Genomic DNA, 21,735 nt, shown 5'->3' with positions numbered 1-21,735 from the left:
AGTTTAATTGAGCTAAATTGTTAGTTGGATTTCTCCATTCATATCTCATGAGAAGTAATGTTTTTTGTACTACAATCTTTGTTCTTGTCTGCATTTTATCTGCAAGGCTCATTCCAGCATTTTTTTTTTTTTTTACATACATAAATACATAAAATAAAACTTTTTTTATTTTCATGCTTAATAGCTCTAAAATCTCGCTTTGTGCGAAAGGGGCAGCCTGAAAGTCATTACCCGGAAGGAAATATTTGTATGTTTCTGAACCTCGAGAATTTCTTACCTTGCTTTTACACGTAGGCTACAGAAAAACATACAGTCTTAATCAAATTGTAATGCTTACACATCTCCTAAATGATATGTTGATGCTGCTTTTAATACTTAAGAGCAAAAACAGAATTGTATACCGTAAACATTGCCGCCTACATACATTAACGAACAATCACAAATTAATATTTCGAATTAAATTATTTTCCATATTCAATTCTGTCACAGTAGATACAAATGGTGTCACGGGTTCAAAAACTGAAATTACTTTTGCACATGTACTGCCACCTAGTGGAACATATAGCTTAAAGCATTTAGTTTACAGCTAGCCCGAGGACCACACTACCAAAAAAGTAGGCCTATAGTAGCCTATGTAAGCCTATATTTCCAGATGTTTAATTGATAAGATGAAGTAGAAATGATAAACAGCGTCCTTGAAACACGTTCGAAATCACTATACAAGTATTACGTCTGTGACACATTGCTTGAATCGTTTAAAATCCTTTCGCCCAGGTGTGTTTGAAAGCTCAAAATCACCGGAAATTAATTACAGCTGCGGCGATTTCTTCAGAGGGTGTTGGACACGACACTCCGTCATAACCCATCCGAGGCTAAGAATGGACCGAAACTTTCAAAGAAATATTTTTTGGGGGATTATCTTCCTTATCTCAGTTTCCACACTTACAGAAAGTCACTTAGCTAATAGCCAAGGAGGCTCAACGAACTCTCATATACGAGGCAGCAGTTATGGAAAAATTCAGACTGAACACACGGATCTCAAAACGGAGCAGAGCGCTCGACCTCGGCCTGTTATGGTCAACTGTTACCCGGACTCCATGGAGGTATTGGTGCAGGCAGACATGTTTGATACAGGCCTTCAGGTAGAGGGTAGACACCTGCACCTTGGCTCAGATTCAGTGAGTGAAGGGAGTTCGTGTGGAGCAGAGCCATCGGGAGAAGCCGAATTCATCATCCGGACTAAACTCATGGACTGTGGTACTAAACTCTCAGTAAGGAGTCATACACTTTAGACTGGAATTATTTGATTTATTTTTTTTTTAACCTGTGTCAGGTGCTCACTAACTTGGAGCAGGGTTAGGTCTTTTCTTGTTATATTCCATGTAGAATGTTACACTCTCAAAAACAGTTTCATTGTTTTTCAGTCAACAAAGGAGAAGATCATTTATTCTAACATACTGGTCTACTCACCTGAACCTTCGCATGATGGTTTACTTAGACTGGATGAAGCAACTATTCCAGTTGAATGTCATTATGAAAAGTAAGTTGATTTTTAAATACGTTTATTAATGCATTATCCCATGTCAGAAATGTTTTTTTTGTTTGTTTTTCAAATATGATGTGATTTAATTCTATCATACCCTCTCCAACATTTAAGCAAACTTGAATTGCTTGCTTTGTTTTTTTCAGGAAGTATGCAGTGGATGGTGTTTCCCTGCATCCCTCCTGGGTTCCTTTTGTCTCCAGGGCCTCAGCAGAGGATCAGATAAACTTTAATCTGCTACTCATGACTGGTAATAAGAGGATGGTATTGCTACAGCATTTATTTTATATCTCACTCATCCTCAGATTCATGTAAAGCTGTAGCTTTTGTGATGATTTTAGTATGATCTCTTTGAGTGTTTGTGCTTCTAATTTTCATCCCGCTACATCAGATGATTGGCAGTTTAAAAGAGGATCGTATTCCTACTTCGTGGGTGACCCCATTCATTTCCAAGTTTCTGCTTTTATCCGTAACCACATTCCTCTGCGAGTTTATGTTGACCACTGTGTCGCCACACCAACTCCTGATACTGAGACTATACGATACGACTTTGTTGAGCGTCACGGGTGAGCTTCAAAACCAAATCTTTTAAAAAAAAAAATAAATAAAAAAAGGAAGGGGAGAAAATCCTTCAGCTGTATTTGTTTTATTTTCAAATTGATTCATTTACATGTATGTGCCTTGTTTGCTACCTTCTCAGATGTCTTGCTGATGCTTACCTGACAAACTCCAAATCCCATTTTCTACCAAGACTTCAAGACAACATGCTGAGATTTCAGCTCGATGCATTCATGTTCTACAATGAGAATAGCAATCAGGTTGGTTAATTTCTCTGCTTTGTCTTTCTATTTACGGTTTCTTGTTCAAAATATTTAACATAAAACTCTCTCCCAAAGATCTACATAACCTGTTGGGTGAAGGCCGTTCCAGTCAGGTTACCTGTCAGTTCTTGGAATAGGGCCTGCTCTTTCATTGAGAACAGGTATTATACCGATGATGCAGATATTATGTAACCAACATTGTGAGTTCTCTCACTAGTGTCGCATTATGTCACCTCATTTGAAAATGTCCTGTTGTCTATACGTATAACTCTGAGATCCAACAAGTATGTCCTTTTTTTTCCAGTAGTGACTTCCACTAATTTTGAGAATTGTCTTCTTATTCAGTTGGCGGTCTGTTGATGGGAACGACCAGGTTTGCAGAAACTGTGATATCTCCCATCCAGTTGAGGAACCTCCATCCACAGAGCCTCTTACAGCTACCACCAGCACCAAAGCCTGGCACCCCATGTCTCCACAGGACAGTTCAGTCCAGCATACACAGGAACACCATTTGGCCGCACACTTTCGCGTTCGTCCAGGAATGCAACAGAGCAGACACAACAAACCTCAGCAGACCTCTGCTGGGCTAATGAAAAGGGAAGCGGAGTACCAAGCAGGTGAGCACAACATTAATTACATTTACCTCATACTCGTTTTACTCTTGTACATTTTAAACTAACTTTAAGGCTATATTTATATATACAGATCAAACTTCTAATTTAAAACAGGACACTGCACTGTAACGATTGAATTCTTTATTTTTTTTACTTGTGTATTTGTTTACCTGTTTATCAGTTTCTCTGTTTTTCTTTAATTATAATCTGGAATTACAATTTATTACAAACTATTAAAAAAATCTGAATGTCGTCACTAAAACTCTTAAAGAGATACTTCACCCGTTGAGTTGACCCGTTGGGTCATATATGTAGTAGAAATGTGAAATAAATTTTGAAGTTGGTCCCTTCTTGGCCGTGAAAAGGCAGAAAGTGTCTTTTTGGCTCATGTGGATGAAAGACACCAAATCCCAGAATGCAAAGCACCGCAGGCCGCTCCCACTAAGGACCTCTAGTTCAGAATCAGAAATACTTTATTAATCCCAGAGGGAAATTTGATCGTACAGTTTCTCCAAAATATACAATATAGCAGTAGAAACATAGTAATAAAAACATTTACAGACATATTTACTTCAACACATGAGGCCATTTCCTCAACTGATTCAGAGATTTCTTCCAGAATTGATCTTGGAAATTCCTGGCAGAAAACAGACTCTATGTCTGTGTCCATAGGCAAACAGTGAGAGCACCGACACTACCAGTCCGCCCCAGCTCGAGCCGGCGCCGGCTCCTCGTCCTCACCGCCGCCGACAGACAGGCATCATGTCTCGGCTGCCGAGCTGGCAGCGGTCGGCGGTGGCAATGTAGCCGCGAGACCGTTGATGCACAGCCGCAGCAGCAGCCAAAACACAAGACTGGCCTGTCGGCAGCAGCTGTCTCGCCGCTATATTTATATTTTTTCCCTATTATCAGCTTTCTCCATAGAGCCTGTTAGCATAGCTTCCAAGCAATATGGCAGACGTTAAGTTTCGATTCTGGGAGTGAGTTCCCACCCACTGATCTGTGATTGGTCTGTAGCTTCAGTGGTCGAAAATATGAGGAACTAGCTTTGTAGTTTCACCCTACTAACCACAACAGCTTCCAGTGACGCAAAAATCGTCATTTTGTGTCACTGGAAGGTTCTTTTCAGACTTACAAATACAAAGATTTCCCATGTCAGCGGAAAATGATGGCGGGATGCACAACCATTCAAAAATACTACCAGGTTTCTAATGATCCAAAGCTTAATGCAAATGGGTGAAGTATCCCTTTAAGTCATATATATAAGTACTAGAAATCTCTTTGTGATAAGTTACTAATTGAAACTGAGAAATTTGAATAAGACAATTTCTTTTGCAGAGCAAACTGTCAAGATGGGTCCCATAACTGTCCTGCAAACCAGTAAAACTGACACGAGGCCAACAGATTCCAAAACATCCATTTCCCTACAGAACAGGAACTCCTGAGACTCCTGATTGCACTGTAGAGACTGTTTAGAGATGAAAGAACACAATTTCTTTTTGCCATGGTGATGTAAACTGACATCTTGGATTTCTATGCTACTCACTTAAAATATGACCTCATTTGAAACAAAATGTTTTCCTGTGAACTTACTGTGCAAACATTTCCATAAACTACAGTGAAGTTCTTATATTTTCTGTATACTTGTCAACACATTTTCCACAATAAATACAAATTTTCATTTGCAGTTTATTATCTTTCCATAACAAGTGTACATACAATTATTTGATATCTAGTCTTTACAAAATCCAGTAAATGAGCACTCAAGCTAAGAACTTGATACACCCGCAGGCGACAATTTAATTAGCATTGGTTTTGAAGCACTCAAGGTCATTGGGTCTAAACAACAATAATTTGATAATATGATGCTGTGTTGTGTGTTTGTGTATTTTAACACAACACAAAATGCAACCTTTTAGCAGAGATTCATTCAACATCACAAGCTATTTTGAACAGTTGAGAACAGCAGTAATGCTATCAGCGAGCACTCTCCTCCATTAATACCCGCAACCAACTCATCTTGTAGGTACTTTATTGATTAATCACTGAGAGGGTATTTAATGCAAACCAAGGCACAGCTCTGTAGAATATATATATATATTTTTTTGGGGGGGGAAATTATAACTTTGAACAGAATTGATGTAGCCTTAATGTTTATCAATTACAATAATTACAAATTAAACTGCTTTTTAGCAGGTACTGTGTGTTAAGTACTTTTCTTTAAAAATGTATTTAGACAGAAACCTTTGTGGACATGAGCAGTGCTTTGCACTTACAGCATCATACACTAAATGGACTTCTACAAAACCATTGGAAGCCTTTTAAGGATAGACCTGACCCCTTAATGTACACTAGTATTAATATTTAAAATGGAAATCCGTGGTGCTCTTGCCAGTTGAAACATTTACTAATTTATTTTTATTTTGTGTCAGAACCTCGGACAGCGCCCATCATCGTTCTCATTGTGCGTGTTGGTCGCTGTCCACGGTCCTGAAACACCCACAGTGACTTTGGTGGCGTAGTGTCCCCTCCCACAGTCCCAATTGATCATGTGTTACTTCTTCCTCCGACGCGACTGGTCGATTTCCTGCGCGCCGGTTTACTTCAATGTCAGATCAATAAGACATTGTATGTAAGTCTGTTTGTACGATCAGTAGCACGTCATCAGAAATAGCGGCTAAGTGCATAATAAATGAGGTGCACACTAGTCTCATGAGTCAAGATTTTTAACATATGTTGAAGGAACACAAGCTATCTGGAGAACTAAAATCTTAGCTACGATGTGTGAATTGTTTAGTACCATAGCATCTTTGGACCTATTGGATTGTTTTGATGCTGAAAGTTTTTCAGTAAATCCATTTGTTCAGCGGGCTACATGATGCGTCAGCGTGTCGACAAACGCATCCTTCAGCGTATTATCCACAAGTGACAGGTCTTGTTCCACCCAGTTTCCCAAGCTTTACTATCGATTCACTGGATCATTTCTCCACTTTTAAAAACGCATCAGAAATGTCTTTTTACATTTGCAAAACCCTGACCTTGTTCACTGCCTACTTTCTTGCTCGCACGGTGGTTTATTCCATCCAAAAATGCGGACAGGACATTTGTCGGGATGACCAAGCGTGCTGCATGTTAAGGAACGACACTAACGCCGTAACCTGTTGCAAACAGCTCGTGGACAAGACATACTACAACATCGCCATGGTCACCCGGAAACTTTCCGGGGTGCTTATTCTGCTGCTTCTCTTCGCCTTGGGATACTTTGTCCAGCGAGTGTTGTGTTCACGGTCCAGGCAGCTCACCCCTCCTTATAGCGGGAATCCAGCTGCCGCAACATCACAGGAGCCGCTGGTGGAGAGCTGCACGCCGGAAGGATCCATGGCTCCTGCTGCTCATCTTCCCTCATACGAGGAGAGCAAACGCCTGCCGACATATGAGGAAACCGTGCGGGATGATAGGGGCAGGTTATATATGGGACAAGCGACATGACACGTCGGCTGGATTCATCTGGGTCCCACTCCCTACTATAAAGATTGGACATTCGAGTTTGTATTCAATGTCATTTACAGTGGAAACATGAATCTGTCTGGTAATTGCCTTGAAAAACTCTTGGTACCTCGGTGCAAGGTATTTATGCCCCACCACCCCCAACCCCCACCCGTAATGCACCGTTTTTAAGATATGTTCAAGTGTGCCTTTAATTTCTTGTTAGAACTTTTTGTTAAAGATTTTGCCTATCATCTAAAACAATGCTTCCCTGATAACTAAACCTTTCAATTATAGTGGGTTGCCAGTTCGTGAAAAATAAACCTTCGGCTATGTTAATTATCCAGCACGTTTGGTCTTCACTCCACCAGGATTTCTTTTTTAAGGTCAAAACTTGTCAACACTTAGGACTACACTTCTGGATGATTATTGTAAAGGAAAAATACATATATTAACCTTATATCAACAACTACAGGCATTGTATAAAGTTTTTTTTTTTTACTCCAGATGATATTAATTCATATGTTATCACCAGAGGGAAAGAAGGCCAGCCAAAGTATTTTTTTAAACACCACAGCAGTATTTTTTCATCTCCTAAACCTCTCGCTCATATTGATACTATATGAGAGCCTCTCAAAACCTGAGGATTTACTGTCAACGCCCTCAGCTATGTGAGATCATCAGGTTCGGTCTAATAATTGAAAGAAGATATGCATATGACCTGTAAAGCATACAATTCACTTTCACAACAACTTATTGTGCTTTTGTGTTACTTAGCAGTTGTTCTAATACACACTAATAGCGTAGTGCTTGTTCCATGGTATCCTTAAGAGTGGTTGGCTACAATAGATTTAGTTCAAACTGGTACATGCGAGAAATGTATAGGCTTAGGCCCAATGAAAAGGTCTGATCCCTTAGAATATGATTTATTGTTTAAAACAGTAATAAATTAGATCAAACGTATCACAAAATCATGTTTCAGTTAGTCAGTTGTTTGAAAACAACATTTCAGACAAATACAATCAATGTCTTCGACTAGCTTTAAGGTAGTGCACTGTGTCCTTGATGTTTTCCTTCATCGCCCCAGAGTCTGACGGTTTGGCCAGTTGCACTACGCGCCTGAAGGCCTCTTCAACTCCAAATCCCGTCGATGCGGAGCAAGGCTGAACGAACCAATCCCGGTCCGAGCAGATCCTCCTCAGGTGAAACGTGTCCTTAATCTCAGTGACGGTCAGTGCGCCGTTAACGTCCTGTTTGTTGGCGATAAGAATGAGCGGACGTCCCCTCAACTGCTCGCTCCTCAGGGTGATCGCCAGCTCCCTGCGCGCCTCCTCCAGGCGCGCCCTGTCCGAGCTGTCTACAACAAACACGACAGCTGCTGCGTCCGGGTGGAAACTCTTCCAGTGCTCGCGCATCTTGCCCTGACCACCGACGTCCCACACGGTTATTGCGATGTTCCTCCGGTTTCTTCTGGCCTCGAACATTTCAACGTTGAAGCCGATGGTGGGGACGGTGCTGACACACGCGTTGTGTTTCAATTTGTAGAGCAGAGTCGATTTCCCTGCATTGTCCAGGCCCAGGAGTGGAATATGGGCTTCTGGGAGTTTAGATCCTCGAATTCCCATGGTGATTTGGAGAGCTAAAGACAGTCAGTTGACTAGGGAGAGTCACATATTTCTCTAACACAACTCCTTTGACGCAGTGTTTGCTTAGTGTGTGGCCCGGAATTGAATAGATGAGCCATTAGCTACAAGCTGACTGTAACCCTCTCTCTGATAAGGCTCCTCTGGGGGCAAAGTTTGTACCAACCAGAGGACATTCCTTATAATACAAAGTCATAGACCGTATTACACCACATTTTCCCTCCCTGATGTATGCAATGATAAGGTCATGTTTTTGTCATGCAAGGGTTACCAAAGTTTATCCCAACTCATAATCATACTCTTTTTTTAATTATTTATTATTATTATTATTATTATTATTATTATTATTATTATTATTATTATTATTTAACTTAAACCACGCGTCTATGTCTCAAAGAATTAGGGTGCAATACAATAGTTGTTTAATAAAACAGGACCATTGTTCTATGTGCATTGCATGTTGTCATCAAGTAATACATTTGCATAAACAAAACATTTCTGAACGCATATTCAGGTAAACATCACTCTCGTTTCCCAAACTGCATCAGTGCTAGTTAAGTTAGTGACAATCATCGAGGTCAAAATAAGGCACAGCATCCAGACTTCACTTGCCAATGAAAATATTGCAGTTTATTATAGCTGAACCACCATTAACCTCCTCTACACAGCCACCAAATGAAAAAATAACACCGTTTTGAAAGTATTAATGTCAACATACATTTCAAACAGTCCCTCTGTGACTCCCTCAAGACAGACATTTGAACTCTCACGTACATTTGAACTCTTGTGCTCCATCACTTTCAGCAGACATTCTCATGGTTTCCAGGGCTCTTCATAAATAAATCAAAACTTTATGCTGCTATACAAACCAGCTTTTCAGAGACATTCTGGACAAATATAAAAAAAAGTAATAAAACTTGAGTTGAGTCGACTTCGACTTCCACTCATTTATATTCCCTCTGTTATCAATAAAAAAAATATTCATTTTTACATTTATTTGTGTTGTGGTTGGCATAAAAAGAAAAAAAACTAACAATGATTATAAAGTCAAATAAAAAGGAAGGAAAATAAATAAAGGTTTGCCAGTCCTTAAGGGTGCATCTTGACACAGTTAGCCGAAGAGAACTGTTTACAATCCAGATTCATTTACATAGCAGATGGTATCAAAATTCGTTTGCACCCAAAATAGCTCCTCTTACTGACTATACCAAAGCTCCCATTTTGACTACTCCACATTTGTTATAAAAGGTTGGAGTATTTATTCTTACTAACACATACATATTAGCTCTAAAACATGTTGGAAAAAAATATTTTCCAAAGAAAACACATCATCCCGGTGCGCGTGACACACGACTTCATCTTCATGATCTTCCTCTCCCAAAGTCTGACTGAATGGATCATTGTCTATAGACTTAATCAATAAATTTCAATTATCAGTCCAGCCCGCCTCCATGCCGCTGAGACGATTTGAACCTGCACTATGCACTGAAAATGCGCAATGGATGCGCAACTCGGCACAAGAACCCAAGACATCCTGCTGCACGGACACGTCAAAGCTCAAGGAAAGCTTTCAGTCAAGGTGGCCTTGACTTCATTCCATCGATGAATTAATTTGCATTTCACTTGAAGATTTGATTTTTGTTTCATGATCTGGTCCATTTCTCTTCCGGCTTCACCCACACGCCACCAGTCGGATTGTCCATGACGTACACCAGCCCCCCGGAGTCACGGCGGCTTTGGGACCAGGAGTGGGGTGTTGACTTTTCCAGAGAACGACTGGAAGAGTGAAGTTGACTGTTCACCTTTTTCTGAATACGGACAACTGAAGCTGGAGTGGAACACGCGCCCGTCTTCAGACACAGGTCTTCTGCGCCGTCGCGGTGGAAAATCACACGCGCTTCTACGGAGGGTTTGGATCCTTGTTGTCCCATGTTGTAACTTTGAATGAAATTTGCTGTTTAGAGAAGCCAATGGTAAAAAAAAACAAAAACAAAACAATCAAAATTGTATAACTATTTCTTCTGTCTGAGTTGGCTAAACGACAAGTTTCTTCTACTGTGCCTGGCTGTGCGCACTTGTCTTACTTATAAGTGCCAAATCCAAGACAAATGGGGCAAAGACTTCCCGCAACTGTGTAGTCTGACGCACTTGTCTTTATGGTTATTAGACGCCTGTCTGTTGCAACGCGGGTCTGGATGAGTCCACGTTCGAGCTATTCTGGTCTCTCCACCTGGTGCAGACAGTCACACTATTTGGCATCATCGAGCGCTTCCGAGCTGTCCGCGCTCCCCCTCCTGACGGCTGCAGCGGGGTTCAGTTTCAGCGTAGGCACGGGTAACTATTTGTGGTTCAACAGAGGCATCCCGCAAACATTCAGTAGACGTCACCTGTTTTCCCCTAACTTCACTCTCATCTCACTCACTAACCCATTTTATGTCGCCATTGATTGAGTGATTAACTCAATCAGATTCGAGATTATAAAAGCAGAAGAAAGGACAATTACAAATAGCTGTGCATCTTCTTTAGTTGTACCGTTGAGCAAGTTACTGCAAACTAAACTGTGAGAACTTGTAGGGATTTAACTGATTTAGTGCACAGATAATAAAGGCCATGTTAGGAACGTCAGGCCTGTAAGATAATAAAAACAGACACGTTTAAGATGAGTTTGTTTAATACTTGTAGTTTACATACAGTTTATTTACATTGTTTTTTTGTTTTTTTTTACACTGAGCATCAGCTCATCTTGTCTGAGTTATGAACTCATATTCAGATTAAAGCGATGTATCGAATGTGTTGTAAACTTCCGCTCATGTAGAGAAGGAAAAAAACAAAACAATATACCGTTTGTCCTGGCAACACACAAGACTCTTCAAAAATAAAGAAAACCAGTAAGGCATTAGGTAGGCCGAACATGTTAAATAAAAAAAAGGCTTCTGTTAACTGATTCAAAGATCATGAAACACAGTGGTGAAAAGTAGTTGAACATAAAACAGTAGTAAATCAAGTCAGGTTTACTGAGTTCTCTCTGACAGGTTGTTGTTGTCTGACACCAGCTGTATTGCTTTACAAGCGTATCGCATATTGAGTTACTAGCATACAGACTGCTGCTGTACAGTTCAAGTTGGGTCCTCTTTTATTTTCCCTTGGAGGTGTGGATGTCTGCTTCAGCTCTGTGCTTCCATTGTCAAAAGTCACCAGAGTCCTATGAAAAGATAGCTTACAAAATGAACATGGATAAGCCCAAGCACATGCCCTGATAGTTGTCGTTTGAGTACTTTGATTCGAGCAGTCTACATAAGCTCAATAAACTTGCAGAACAAAGAAATGAACATCATGTTCAGCATACATGAAAACCTCCTCCTGTATTACAGAGGATGTAGAGTTTACATTGAATGATATGTAATAATTTACAATTCCAAAAAAATAAACTCCTAAAAAGTGCATTTCTTCATACCTGTTAGTGCGTTTGTGTGTAGGTGTTATATGTTAAAGTAGAACTTCGTCCAAAATCTCACCTTTGAGCATCACTTCCCATCTGCACACACAAGGAACCTTTTGCAGCTAAAAGGCAAGAACATTACTCGATGTAGTTTGGTGCCATTTCTAAAAATAGCAACAAAGGACTTCAATAGTAACCTATCTCTACAGTAGAAAAGTAAATTGAAAATTTCAACAGAAACTCATCAGATCTCTTTTGGGTTCCCTGCTGGCTTGCCAAAAGAACAAACTTTATGCTTACTCAAGGATTTACATTTTTAGCTTATTGAAGTTACACCCAAACTTTAAAAAACATTCACCTAATTATACTGTACTAATTGTACAAAAATAAAACAGAGTATGTACATTTAACTGGTTGCATTCAGCCTTACTTTTGCAAAAAAACGTATTTTGAACATACTCAGGACATAGACGATTTGAATTAACAAGTTTCAAGTAGGTTAAAGGCTTTTAAAAGGACATTTTTGTGATGTTTCTCTTACAGTGCTTGCTCTTAGGATGCATTGTCACCACCACTTGTAATATTGCTCAAAAGTCAGATTTTAGTTGTAGCATCACTTTAACATAGATTATTAAGGTATGGATCCACTGGAGTCTGTTCACAATTATCAAAATGATTCAGCTCAATACTATATCAGACACATCCATTACTTGAGAGAATTCCCAAAATGTAGCAGGCAGGTTGTTGTTTTTCTTGCACATACAATTTAAGTAGCTTCCTGCAGATGCACAGTCATTGTTGAGTAGGCACTAGTTTAAGCCTCCTCTGCGGAAGCCTCCAGTGGAGCTGTACCATTCATGTGCATGTATAGTAAACAGTAGTAAATCAATCACAGTCTAATGTGTGCTGGTTCAGAGGAAACCCACTGTTTGACGTCTGTCCTCATTTCATTCATCTCCTCTGTTGTCTTAGTATTTTGATGTATTTGACATTATGAAGATTTTCATGAGACATGCATTGAGTTAAAATGCCCTTGTTTCAATTAGATATATATCTGATATCAGATATACACACACTATACATTAATATTCACTCTAAATCTGACCCTGGTCTACTACCCTGCCTTGCTACTCCCCCCAGCTCCACTTTTAAATTTCACCACCATGACAGTGATGTTGTCAGGGCAACCACGGTAAAACGACTGCAGGACGATGCTCTTGGCGCCAAAGTGAGGCTCGTCGAGACGCTCACGGACGAAGCGGACCGCCTCCTCGTTGCTGAAAGCGTCCCACAGGCCGTCTGAAGCCAGGATCATGAACTCTGGCTGAAGTTTATCAAGGTCAAAGGTCATTATGTCAGGGTCTGGGATGACAACGTTGAGGTTCTTCAGTGGGTAGTCTCCAAGAGAGCGCGACATTGCTAGGATTCCCTGGACTCTCCAGGATCCATTAAAACTGATGAAACCTCCTAGAAAATAAAGAATACAAGTTAAATTTGGTTAATCTATATGAGAGAAAAATATTTTTTGAACTATTTGTATTCATACTTCTTTAAATCCCAAATAAGCACTAAAAGCTCTGTATTACAAAGTGCTATAAAAATCTAGGATTATTATTAAAACACTGAATGAATTTGGGATATCTGTCCATGTGTTCTTTTTTTACACAATGCTATTCCTTCATAGACCACCAGATGGCAACCAAGGGCCCTGAAGTTAACCAGATAAGACTCAATTAGTACATGTTAGTATATGTATCATATAAAAGGGTTGTTTCTTTGATCATGTACCTGCCCTCTTGATCCTCTTCCTCTCTTTGAGCTGATAAGGCTTGTGGTCATGTGATAGTGCAACAGCGTTCCCATCTTTGTCACACAGCACGCCCCGAGAGTCTCCAACATTAGCCACGGTGAGTTCCCTGTCCGACAGCAGCGCTACAAGACATGTTGTTCCTAAATTTAAGAGAAAGGCAAAAATAAGAGAAAACAGCTGAGGAGACTGCACCTTTAAATGCCTCTCAATCCTGTTACAAATGTGGTTGCATGATTATCTATAACACAAAAAACAGCGTTACTTATGACAGCTAATGTAAGAGAAAGAAAGTGAATGTTCCGTAAATATGAACTCTAATTGGTTAATTACGTTTTGTTTTGGGGTTCTTTTACACCTTTTTGCTTTTATCAGATAGGACAGATGAAGAGAGACAGGAAATGATGGGAGGAGAGAGTGGGGGATGACATGAAGGAATGGGTCGAGGTCGGACATCGAAGCCACAGCCATGGAAGAAAGACATAACTAGGCTATCCAGCATCCAGTTTATACAAGGGTAAGATGATACAGAAGTTGTTATGTTACAGAAGATACATCTCCCTCCATGATGAAAAATGTGATCTGGCATGACAATCTCTGCCTCTACAGGCCTGGTTTTGATGCATCACTTTATAAAAAAAATACTGTGATTCATAAGGATCAACGTTTATCCCCAGGGCTGAAAGTGAAGTACAGTAACCTGGGATAACTTTTAACATTTAAAACGTGACACACAGCCTTAGTTGAAAATCGTGGTGACCTGGAAAAAAGTAAAACATGCGCAAGCACAAAACACAAGTCCTATAGAGAGACCACAATTAGTCTACTTTTAGTAAATAGTAAATTGACTGCACTTACACAAAGCCTTTCAAGTCTCCTGATTACTGAATGCACTTTTAAACTACATGTCACATTCAGCCTTTCTTACATTCATACAATTATCTAGTGCCATGCAAGGCCACTAATGAACTCATTATTCCCACTAATTCATACAGTGTAAGGAGCAATGTGAGGTACAGTTTCTTCCCTAAGGATACTACTAATCCCATATAAGGACAAGGAGAGCTAGGGATTGAAACACCGACCTTCTAATTAAGGCAACCCACTCTACGTCTGAGCCACAACCATCCCACTACTATTGGGATATTACCAAATGAATTACACACAATAGAGCCATATACTGTATGTTCCCAACAACACACACACACACACACACAAACATATATATATATATATATTCACTCCCCCCCCGACCTGCTTCATCATGGTTGGCAGAGAGCTTGTCCAGCATCTCACGATCCACAGTCAGGATGCGTTGCTCGAGGATGTTGGCATAAGACAGAGTGCTCTCTCTCTTTTCTCTCTCAAAGCCCTGCAGCTGCTGCTTCAGTGAGTCAGGCAGGTGGGCTTTCACATAGTCAGCTGCAGCCTGAGACAGGGAGGGAGACAGAGAGGAAGATATGTAAAGGGATCATTGTGGTGTCAATTGGAGGTGCCTGCATGGTTACTCACAACACAATGCATATCCTAAATGAATTGTAGAATGGGAGACCTGATACATAGCCAACATTAAAATCACGATACAGCAATTCTGTGACCATTGATAAATTGCAAGACAATCATATAATGACCCATCGTGATATCTGACTAAGTGTAGAATACAAAAATTGCAGCATTAACACATTCATTCACTGCTAATTGTTCTCCAATTCAACTATTATCACTCCTCATTTTATTCTTTTCACTGCTCCAACATTATTCCCCTGTCTTTTTCTTCTTTTCTTTCTGCTGTCACCATATTCACTGGCCAATTCACTTCTGTCCATGTCATAAGGAGTCATGAAGTAGTGACACGGCGAGTCTAACTGACATGGAAATCTGAGCACCTGTTTTTTTATTCATTCAAATATCAATATTTGACACCAGGGATTTTAATAGTATCACACAAGTTAGGGCAACCTTTATATAGTTGAAACCATATTTTGTCTCAATCCTATTGGTCCTAGCTTTAAAAAAAGGTGTGCACATCTGTATAGTGTTTGTCAAAGTGTCTTGTTTACGGCTGCCTCAGTGATGGGTCTTAGGCGCCTTTATTTTCTAGCCAACTAAATAGGAAAACACTGGTGGTATTCATAAAGCTGAAATCAAAGTCAATACATACACATTTCAGCACATTTCCCAGAATAATCATCTGCTATTTGGATCCTCTGGACAGGATAAATCCCATTATGAGGTTGTTTATATTTGATGTAATATATGGTCCATACAGCTCTGACTTTTATAGAGCACGTCCTCTGTGCTGAATTATTGAACAAACTCCTCCTCTCCCTCCTGCTCCGCCCGCCCTAACTTATCTGCTGCTTCACTCACTTTCTCTGCCAGGATTTTCTTATTATGCTTGAAAGCTGTCAAATCAAATCCAAAAGCTGAAAACTGTGAACCATCTACATTTCTACAAGAGAGACGGTCTCAGAGAGAGAGTCCGTTAGAAATGAGCCATTCATACTGCATGCCTCCATGTTTTGCTTCATGATGAACTGATGCGCTATAGCAGCTCTGCAGCAAGAGTCCTCGGTTGGGTTCATGTGAATTTTATTCTGATTTTTTGACTCTGCCGTACTAGAATTTGTCATAGCAAAGATAATGCATTTTTGTTTTGGTTAAAACTGTCAAAATAGAGCTACAAAGCAGAGCAATTCATTCATGTGCAACTAAAGAACAAAATGTGTTTTCATGAAATGAATCAGTTGAAATGAATGAGAAATTAAAACCACTTTGATTTTGTTTTATGTTAAGAGATTATAATATTTACAATGACCACTGCAGTGAAGCCATCTCTCTCTCCCCCCTCTCTCTCGCTCCCTCTCTCTTCCTGTTTGCCGTTGAAGTGTACCCGTTCATTTATTTAATTGGTGAGAAAAGCACTCAGAGAGCCTTGATCAGGGGAAAAGGCTTCAAGTATAAATTTCCATTAGTGGTAAAAGCTGAAAATGCCAAAGCCTGAGTCTATAAATGACTCAAATATTTCAGTGTCAGAGGATTTTATGAGTGAATGTTGCCATTTGAGTCAGTGTGTGACTATAAATTTAATTTTATACCGCAAAGAAGTGTGAAAGCCTGTCAAAGTTCCTGCTTCCACAGCAAATGTTCTCAGTAAATCATGTTAAAAGAAGAGCAGTGGTTTGCCACTTTTATCATTCTGGGCCAAAGCTCGCTTTCTCCATTTCTCCATGAGAAATAAATATCAATAAAAGAGAAGTGTATGAGAAGTTTCGGAGCATTAAAGACCAGAACACCCTGCACTGCCAGAGAAAACAACTTTGTTGTGCCCATATTTGGTTTGGCAACATCATAAATAGATTTCCATGCTAATGTTCCTCACCATCCTTAGTATTGAGGGTCTTAGATGATAGACGTAGCCATACCAGATTACTTCAAATATTAAGACTCCTTTCCTATATATCAACTCTCTGATTTTGCACTTATTTAAAGCTTATAGACAGTAGGTACTGTGTGTTTTTTTTTTTTTTTTATCTCAGGCTAAGGTTGATAACAGAGTGACCCTGTCTTTATTGGTCCAACCCCGTTACAACTAAAACACCAAAGGATGCAAATAGAGTACAAGTAAAAGATAATATAAAAAGATTGAATGAACGAGCATACACATAAGCACACATGTGCATCACGGTATAGACCTGAAAGGGAGCAAAGGGAGCAAAGACTGCAGGAGAGAAAGTGAAGAAGAAAGAGTGAGACATCAGGACAGACAGGAAGGATAAATATTTGTTTATAGGACAGGAATAGAAAGCGAGATTCAGAGCGGTAAACAACCCCCAACTAACTCTGTTTGTCCTCTCTAAAAAAAACAACCCGATCACAACTTGTGCATGCTGATCTTTTTAAAAATGAAATGCAAGTTCCCTTGTTTCTTGCTCTTTTCTCTAATCAAATGAAACAATATGTGCATGTATTTCATGCCAGACACACAGGCTTGATGTTAAAGCAGCAGGAGATCATTTGGTTTGAGAGACAGAGCTCCCGACTGTGACAGCAGCACTGTACACAAACTGATTTCAGTTAATTTAGTAATCCATTGGTTGTCAAATATTAAATTGATTTAACCATGTTCAAATGTTTTTGTGAAAACTGTATCCTTTCTGTTCAGCCAAAATTCAGTAAACTAAGCTTGCGTTGTAGACTAAACGAGATAAACTGTACTTTAAGAGGATATCATCTGATCCTAAACCAATTTATCACAGTCAGCACTTTACAAATAAAACACTGAGTAAGTAAATCCTAATCTTGAAGTATCTTGAAATGCGCTTTTCCAAAAGACACTTTAAATGTGTGTTTGGATTGAAACACATAAATTAATGTTTGTTAAGTTAAATACAACTACTGAAATTGAAAAACATCTCGAGTTGGATCATCGTCATGAACTACCTTTACTTAAGCCTGATAGATCTTCTCTGGTAATGAAAACCTACAAAACCTAGAGAAAATGGAAGAAATAATTTAATAAAATCCCAAACTTTTAAACACATCAACTGTGTCTCTAATGTGATATTGTGGTGGACCAATTCACTCTTTCTCCCTGTTGTCTGTATTCTTAAGGCTCTTCATTGAGACTAAATTGTTTTCCTTGTAATTTAATACATATTTCAAATTATAGATATAATACCAGCTAAAGCTGTGTGAAACAAAAACTAAAATACACTGGAACCTCTGGAGTGATAGGAACGGTGTTAATGGTGTGACAGGTGGCATCTGGCACACATTGACTAAAAGCAGCCATGAGGAATTACTGCATGACCCTTCAAGACTTAGGGGGTAGAGTAAAGACAAAACCTGCACAAACATCACTTACCCTGCACACACAATGCATTGAGATGAGGCCCATGTGAACTCCCTGAAGGGTGGTGGAGGTGCTCACACAAAAGAAAACACTGATGGAGGAGGGTTTAAACAAGACTCCTGTGGTGCTTGTGGTGTTTCTAGTTGCACTGGCCTATTTTTTTTTTTAAACAATATTCTAAATCAATATTTCTGGTTTAAAAAACGTATTTGATGCATTTAAACAATTCTAAGTTGTGTCGTCCCCGTTAATGGGTGATTGGATCTCTGCACCTCTGACTCCATGATATATCTTCACGTGCAGCAGCACACCCTTTACCACCTTTCCTTAGTCTGGAAGATTTCACCACCACCCCCCCACCCCTGTGTAACCTCCCCCTCCCTCCAGTCCCAACTTACCTCCCCACCGTGACCGTCAAATATCCCGAATATGGACGGGTGGCTCTTGTTGGAGATGTCTGTGAGCACCTCGAAGCGGTCCTCCATGTGATCCCTCCTGCCCTGGATGGAGTACACGGCTACGTTGTTGTTCCTGAACTGCCAGGTTTTGGAGAACTCTGCGTCCAGGATACTGAGGCCTCCGAGCCGATCGTTCTGCATCATCTCCGCCACCTTCCCCTTCACCATCTTCACGGCGTCCCGGCTGGACTTGACGATGGTTTTCACCTCGTCGGTGTGGAAGAAATAGCTCCACAGCGCCAGACTTATACACAGTAGGAACAATGTCTCAGGCCTGAGGAGAAAATAACGCATGATCCGACCCAGTAGAGACAAGAGCGTCATTGTGTCTCCTATCATCACACGAGACCAAACTGCAGCCCGACTCCCCCCCTTTTTTTTTTGTTGTACAATTCACTTCATCCACTCAGCGAAATTACAAAGAAATCGATTCGCTGCCACTATGTTTCGCAAAGACTGAATATCAACATTTAAACCCCACTACGACCGCATTTATGCTCAGTGAATAAATCGCTTCTAGACACCGGGGCCGAGAGACGCAGTACAAAAGCGGACAGGACACCCTCATCGACTCGGTCCGATGTCTCGGTCCTATCCTCGGCTCTCTAAACAGCTGCAGGAGGATTCTCCGAGTCCGCCCGAGCTCCCAAAGCCCATTGTTGTATATCGAGTTTTTTGGGCTAGACCCACCCCGGAGAGAGACATGGAAGTCACAGGAGGAGGGCGAGAGTCGACGATATGACTTGGCGGCGTCCTCCTTTTTCCTCTGCTTCTGACCCCGTTTCTTCTCTTTGATATTCTGTGTCTTCCGTCTCCCGTGTAAACGCTACATTTTTCACACACACGCCTCCATTGTTGCAGCTTCGTGAAACCACCAAGCGAGAGTGAGCATAAGACCGGAAGCGTACTGAGGTGTTCTTAATAAAAGCATACAATTAACATGAGCAGTAGGCCTAGACCGCTGTTTTTCCAACTCTGGCTTTTATTTTGAAAGTCTTTCACGGGAGTGAATTGCGATAGTGTCCATCTTAACATTAGCTTATTGACAAGAGTGCGCATCCGCAAACACATATGACGGACATGCCAAACATTTATTAACCAATGACGGGGGCTGCGGAATCAGATCATGATGTCATCTACTGTACAATGAAATATCTTCATAAGCGTATAAAACTTGTAACCAATCAGTGTCGATATTTCCTTCTGCTCTGAACTGTTTCCTTAATGAATCTGTCACGGATCATTTTATATGATCATAATTTATTTTTTCTGCTATTTGTATTTAAACATATCTCATCATATAAATGTTATGTCTAAGTGTTTGAATATTGTTAACAAACAACCAATAAAGTAAAAACAGTCAAGTGAAAATGTCACTTCACATTATCTCACATTCATCAACAGAAATTTTAAGGCTGTAGTGACTCTTTACAAGGAACAGAATAATCCATTCACACAAACATCAAAAACTGTAATACTATGCAACAACATTTAAAAGTAAATATACATTTCATTACACAATAATAATTTTGGTTAACAAACCAGAATGTGAATTTCCTGAAGAAACTGCAGTGTGATGGCTCGCAGCTATGAGCTTCTGTTCTTCTGTTGCCAACGCTGCAGTAGTTGCTGCTGTTCCTGTACAGTATGTGTGTGCACTTGAAACTGTGCACTTGTAAGTGCGCAACTCAAAGTGTACAGCTGAAGGTGTATACCACTATAATATGCACCCTTGAGAAGATGCACTTGTAAGTGTGTACTTATATGTCCTATTAGTGTTCACTTAAGTGTTCACTTGTTAATGTGCACTTGAAATCTACACTAATGGACTTGTAATTGTTTAATTTTAAGCATGCACTTGTAAATGTGAATGAGAGTGTGCAATTATCAGCATGCACTTAAAGTGCATACCAAAGCACTTCAAAGTGTCCATTTAAACGTGTGCAAGAAAGCACATACAAGGTGTTGACTTGACAGTATGCATTTCAAAGTGTGCATTTGAAAATCACACTTTTTTATTTAAAAGTGTGGTGCACTTGAAAGTACGCTTATAAGCACTCATAAGTTTACATGTGATAGTTTGCACTTGCAAGGTTGAACTGCAGTTGTAAGTGTGAATTTGATAAAACACACAGTGTGCATTTATGTCCTTGAAAGTGAGCATACTAAGTGTGAACCGCACCTGTAATGCACCTTTGATCCATTAATGTATTGAAAAGTTTGCTCTAGTAACTGTACACTTTAATGTACAGTGGTGAGCCGCAGTTATTTCATTGACCCAACACTGCCCCCTAGTTACTCTCTGGTGTCATACACCTCCAACCATCATTTACAATCAGCTGATGCGGTGTGTTCATCAGTCAGACAGTCCATTTAAGATTAAAAGATTGGTTTCCAGGTGAAACCTGAAAACAACATACACAAATAGAGCATAACAACAAGGCATATTTATTAAAAACAAAACTTCCATCACACATAAAAGTCATTGAGTGAAAAAGTTGGATACTATCTATGTTAGGTTACACATATTCACCACTATATACGTATAAGCAGAGTATTGGGATTTTCATTGGTAATTTTCAAAGCATTAAGTAATGCCTTTCTATGCATGACCATATTCTACTAGTGAATTAAAAAAAATCTGGTTTTGAAAAACTTAGACAAAGAAATATGAGTTTGAAAAACGTAGAGTTTTAAGACACTTCTACAACTTGTCTCTCTGCGGGTTGTTAGAGAAGAGAAGATAGTATTTTAAAATGAAGAATAACTATTCTTGTGGTGCTTAACCACCTTGTTGAACCTGTACTGTGCACAGCTTATTAAGACTGTGATTTATGTAGGCCTGCAACAATGTCTTTACTTTATATCAGTAAGTAGTAATTAGGAGGTTATCAAGGGAAATCACTAAATGGCCTTAGAAAGAAGATATCAATAAAATGTGCTTTGTAATATAAGAGCCAATGTGCCTCTTCTACTCATACTAATAATAAACTAGTTAATGGTAAATATTTTGTTTCTTGATCTTTTTCAAAAGTATAACAAGAGAGTCACAAAAATGATCTCAGATTT

At 39.8% G+C, this 21,735-nt stretch overlaps 3 protein-coding genes across 5 annotated transcripts; 1 reads left to right on the top strand and 2 right to left on the bottom strand.

Annotated features, from left to right (window-relative positions):
• The first annotated feature begins 612 nt into the window (after nucleotides 1-612).
• On the top strand, nucleotides 613-4,665 carry LOC109995574 (zona pellucida sperm-binding protein 3). Of its 2 annotated transcripts, none has more exons than XM_065954029.1 (8): nucleotides 613-1,271; nucleotides 1,425-1,540; nucleotides 1,690-1,793; nucleotides 1,935-2,109; nucleotides 2,244-2,361; nucleotides 2,440-2,525; nucleotides 2,710-2,981; nucleotides 4,063-4,295. In XM_065954029.1, exons 1-8 carry the CDS (start codon nucleotides 879-881, stop codon nucleotides 4,188-4,190), a joined length of 1,392 nt encoding a protein of 463 aa, XP_065810101.1. In that variant the 5' UTR covers nucleotides 613-878; the 3' UTR covers nucleotides 4,191-4,295. The 2 variants fall into 2 exon arrangements, with proteins under 2 accessions (XP_065810101.1, XP_020504995.2); XM_020649339.3 differs by lacking the exon at nucleotides 4,063-4,295 and adding an exon at nucleotides 4,317-4,665 and having other exon boundaries at nucleotides 625-1,271.
• Nucleotides 4,666-7,374: 2,709 nt separating this feature from the next.
• Nucleotides 7,375-10,268, bottom strand: arl14 (ADP-ribosylation factor-like 14). Its single transcript, XM_065954034.1, has one exon. It carries the CDS (start codon nucleotides 8,087-8,089, stop codon nucleotides 7,487-7,489), a length of 603 nt encoding a protein of 200 aa, XP_065810106.1. The 5' UTR covers nucleotides 8,090-10,268; the 3' UTR covers nucleotides 7,375-7,486.
• Nucleotides 10,269-10,760: 492 nt separating this feature from the next.
• ppm1la (protein phosphatase, Mg2+/Mn2+ dependent, 1La) lies at nucleotides 10,761-20,337 on the bottom strand. 2 transcript variants are annotated; one of them, XM_065954033.1, is made up of 5 exons: nucleotides 20,209-20,337; nucleotides 18,607-18,940; nucleotides 14,608-14,782; nucleotides 13,335-13,496; nucleotides 10,761-13,013 (listed from the first exon to the last, which is right to left on the bottom strand). In XM_065954033.1, exons 2-5 carry the CDS (start codon nucleotides 18,832-18,834, stop codon nucleotides 12,661-12,663), a joined length of 918 nt encoding a protein of 305 aa, XP_065810105.1. In that variant the 5' UTR covers nucleotides 18,835-18,940; nucleotides 20,209-20,337; the 3' UTR covers nucleotides 10,761-12,660. The 2 variants fall into 2 exon arrangements, with proteins under 2 accessions (XP_065810105.1, XP_020504983.1); XM_020649327.3 differs by lacking the exon at nucleotides 20,209-20,337 and having other exon boundaries at nucleotides 18,607-19,545.
• Nucleotides 20,338-21,735: the final 1,398 nt, after the last annotated feature.

This window comes from Labrus bergylta, chromosome 4 (genome assembly GCF_963930695.1).
Source record: "Labrus bergylta chromosome 4, fLabBer1.1, whole genome shotgun sequence".
Taxonomy (NCBI): domain Eukaryota; kingdom Metazoa; phylum Chordata; class Actinopteri; order Labriformes; family Labridae; genus Labrus; species Labrus bergylta.
Note: the sequence above shows the minus strand (reverse complement) of the source record. Positions and strands in the feature narration are given on the sequence as shown.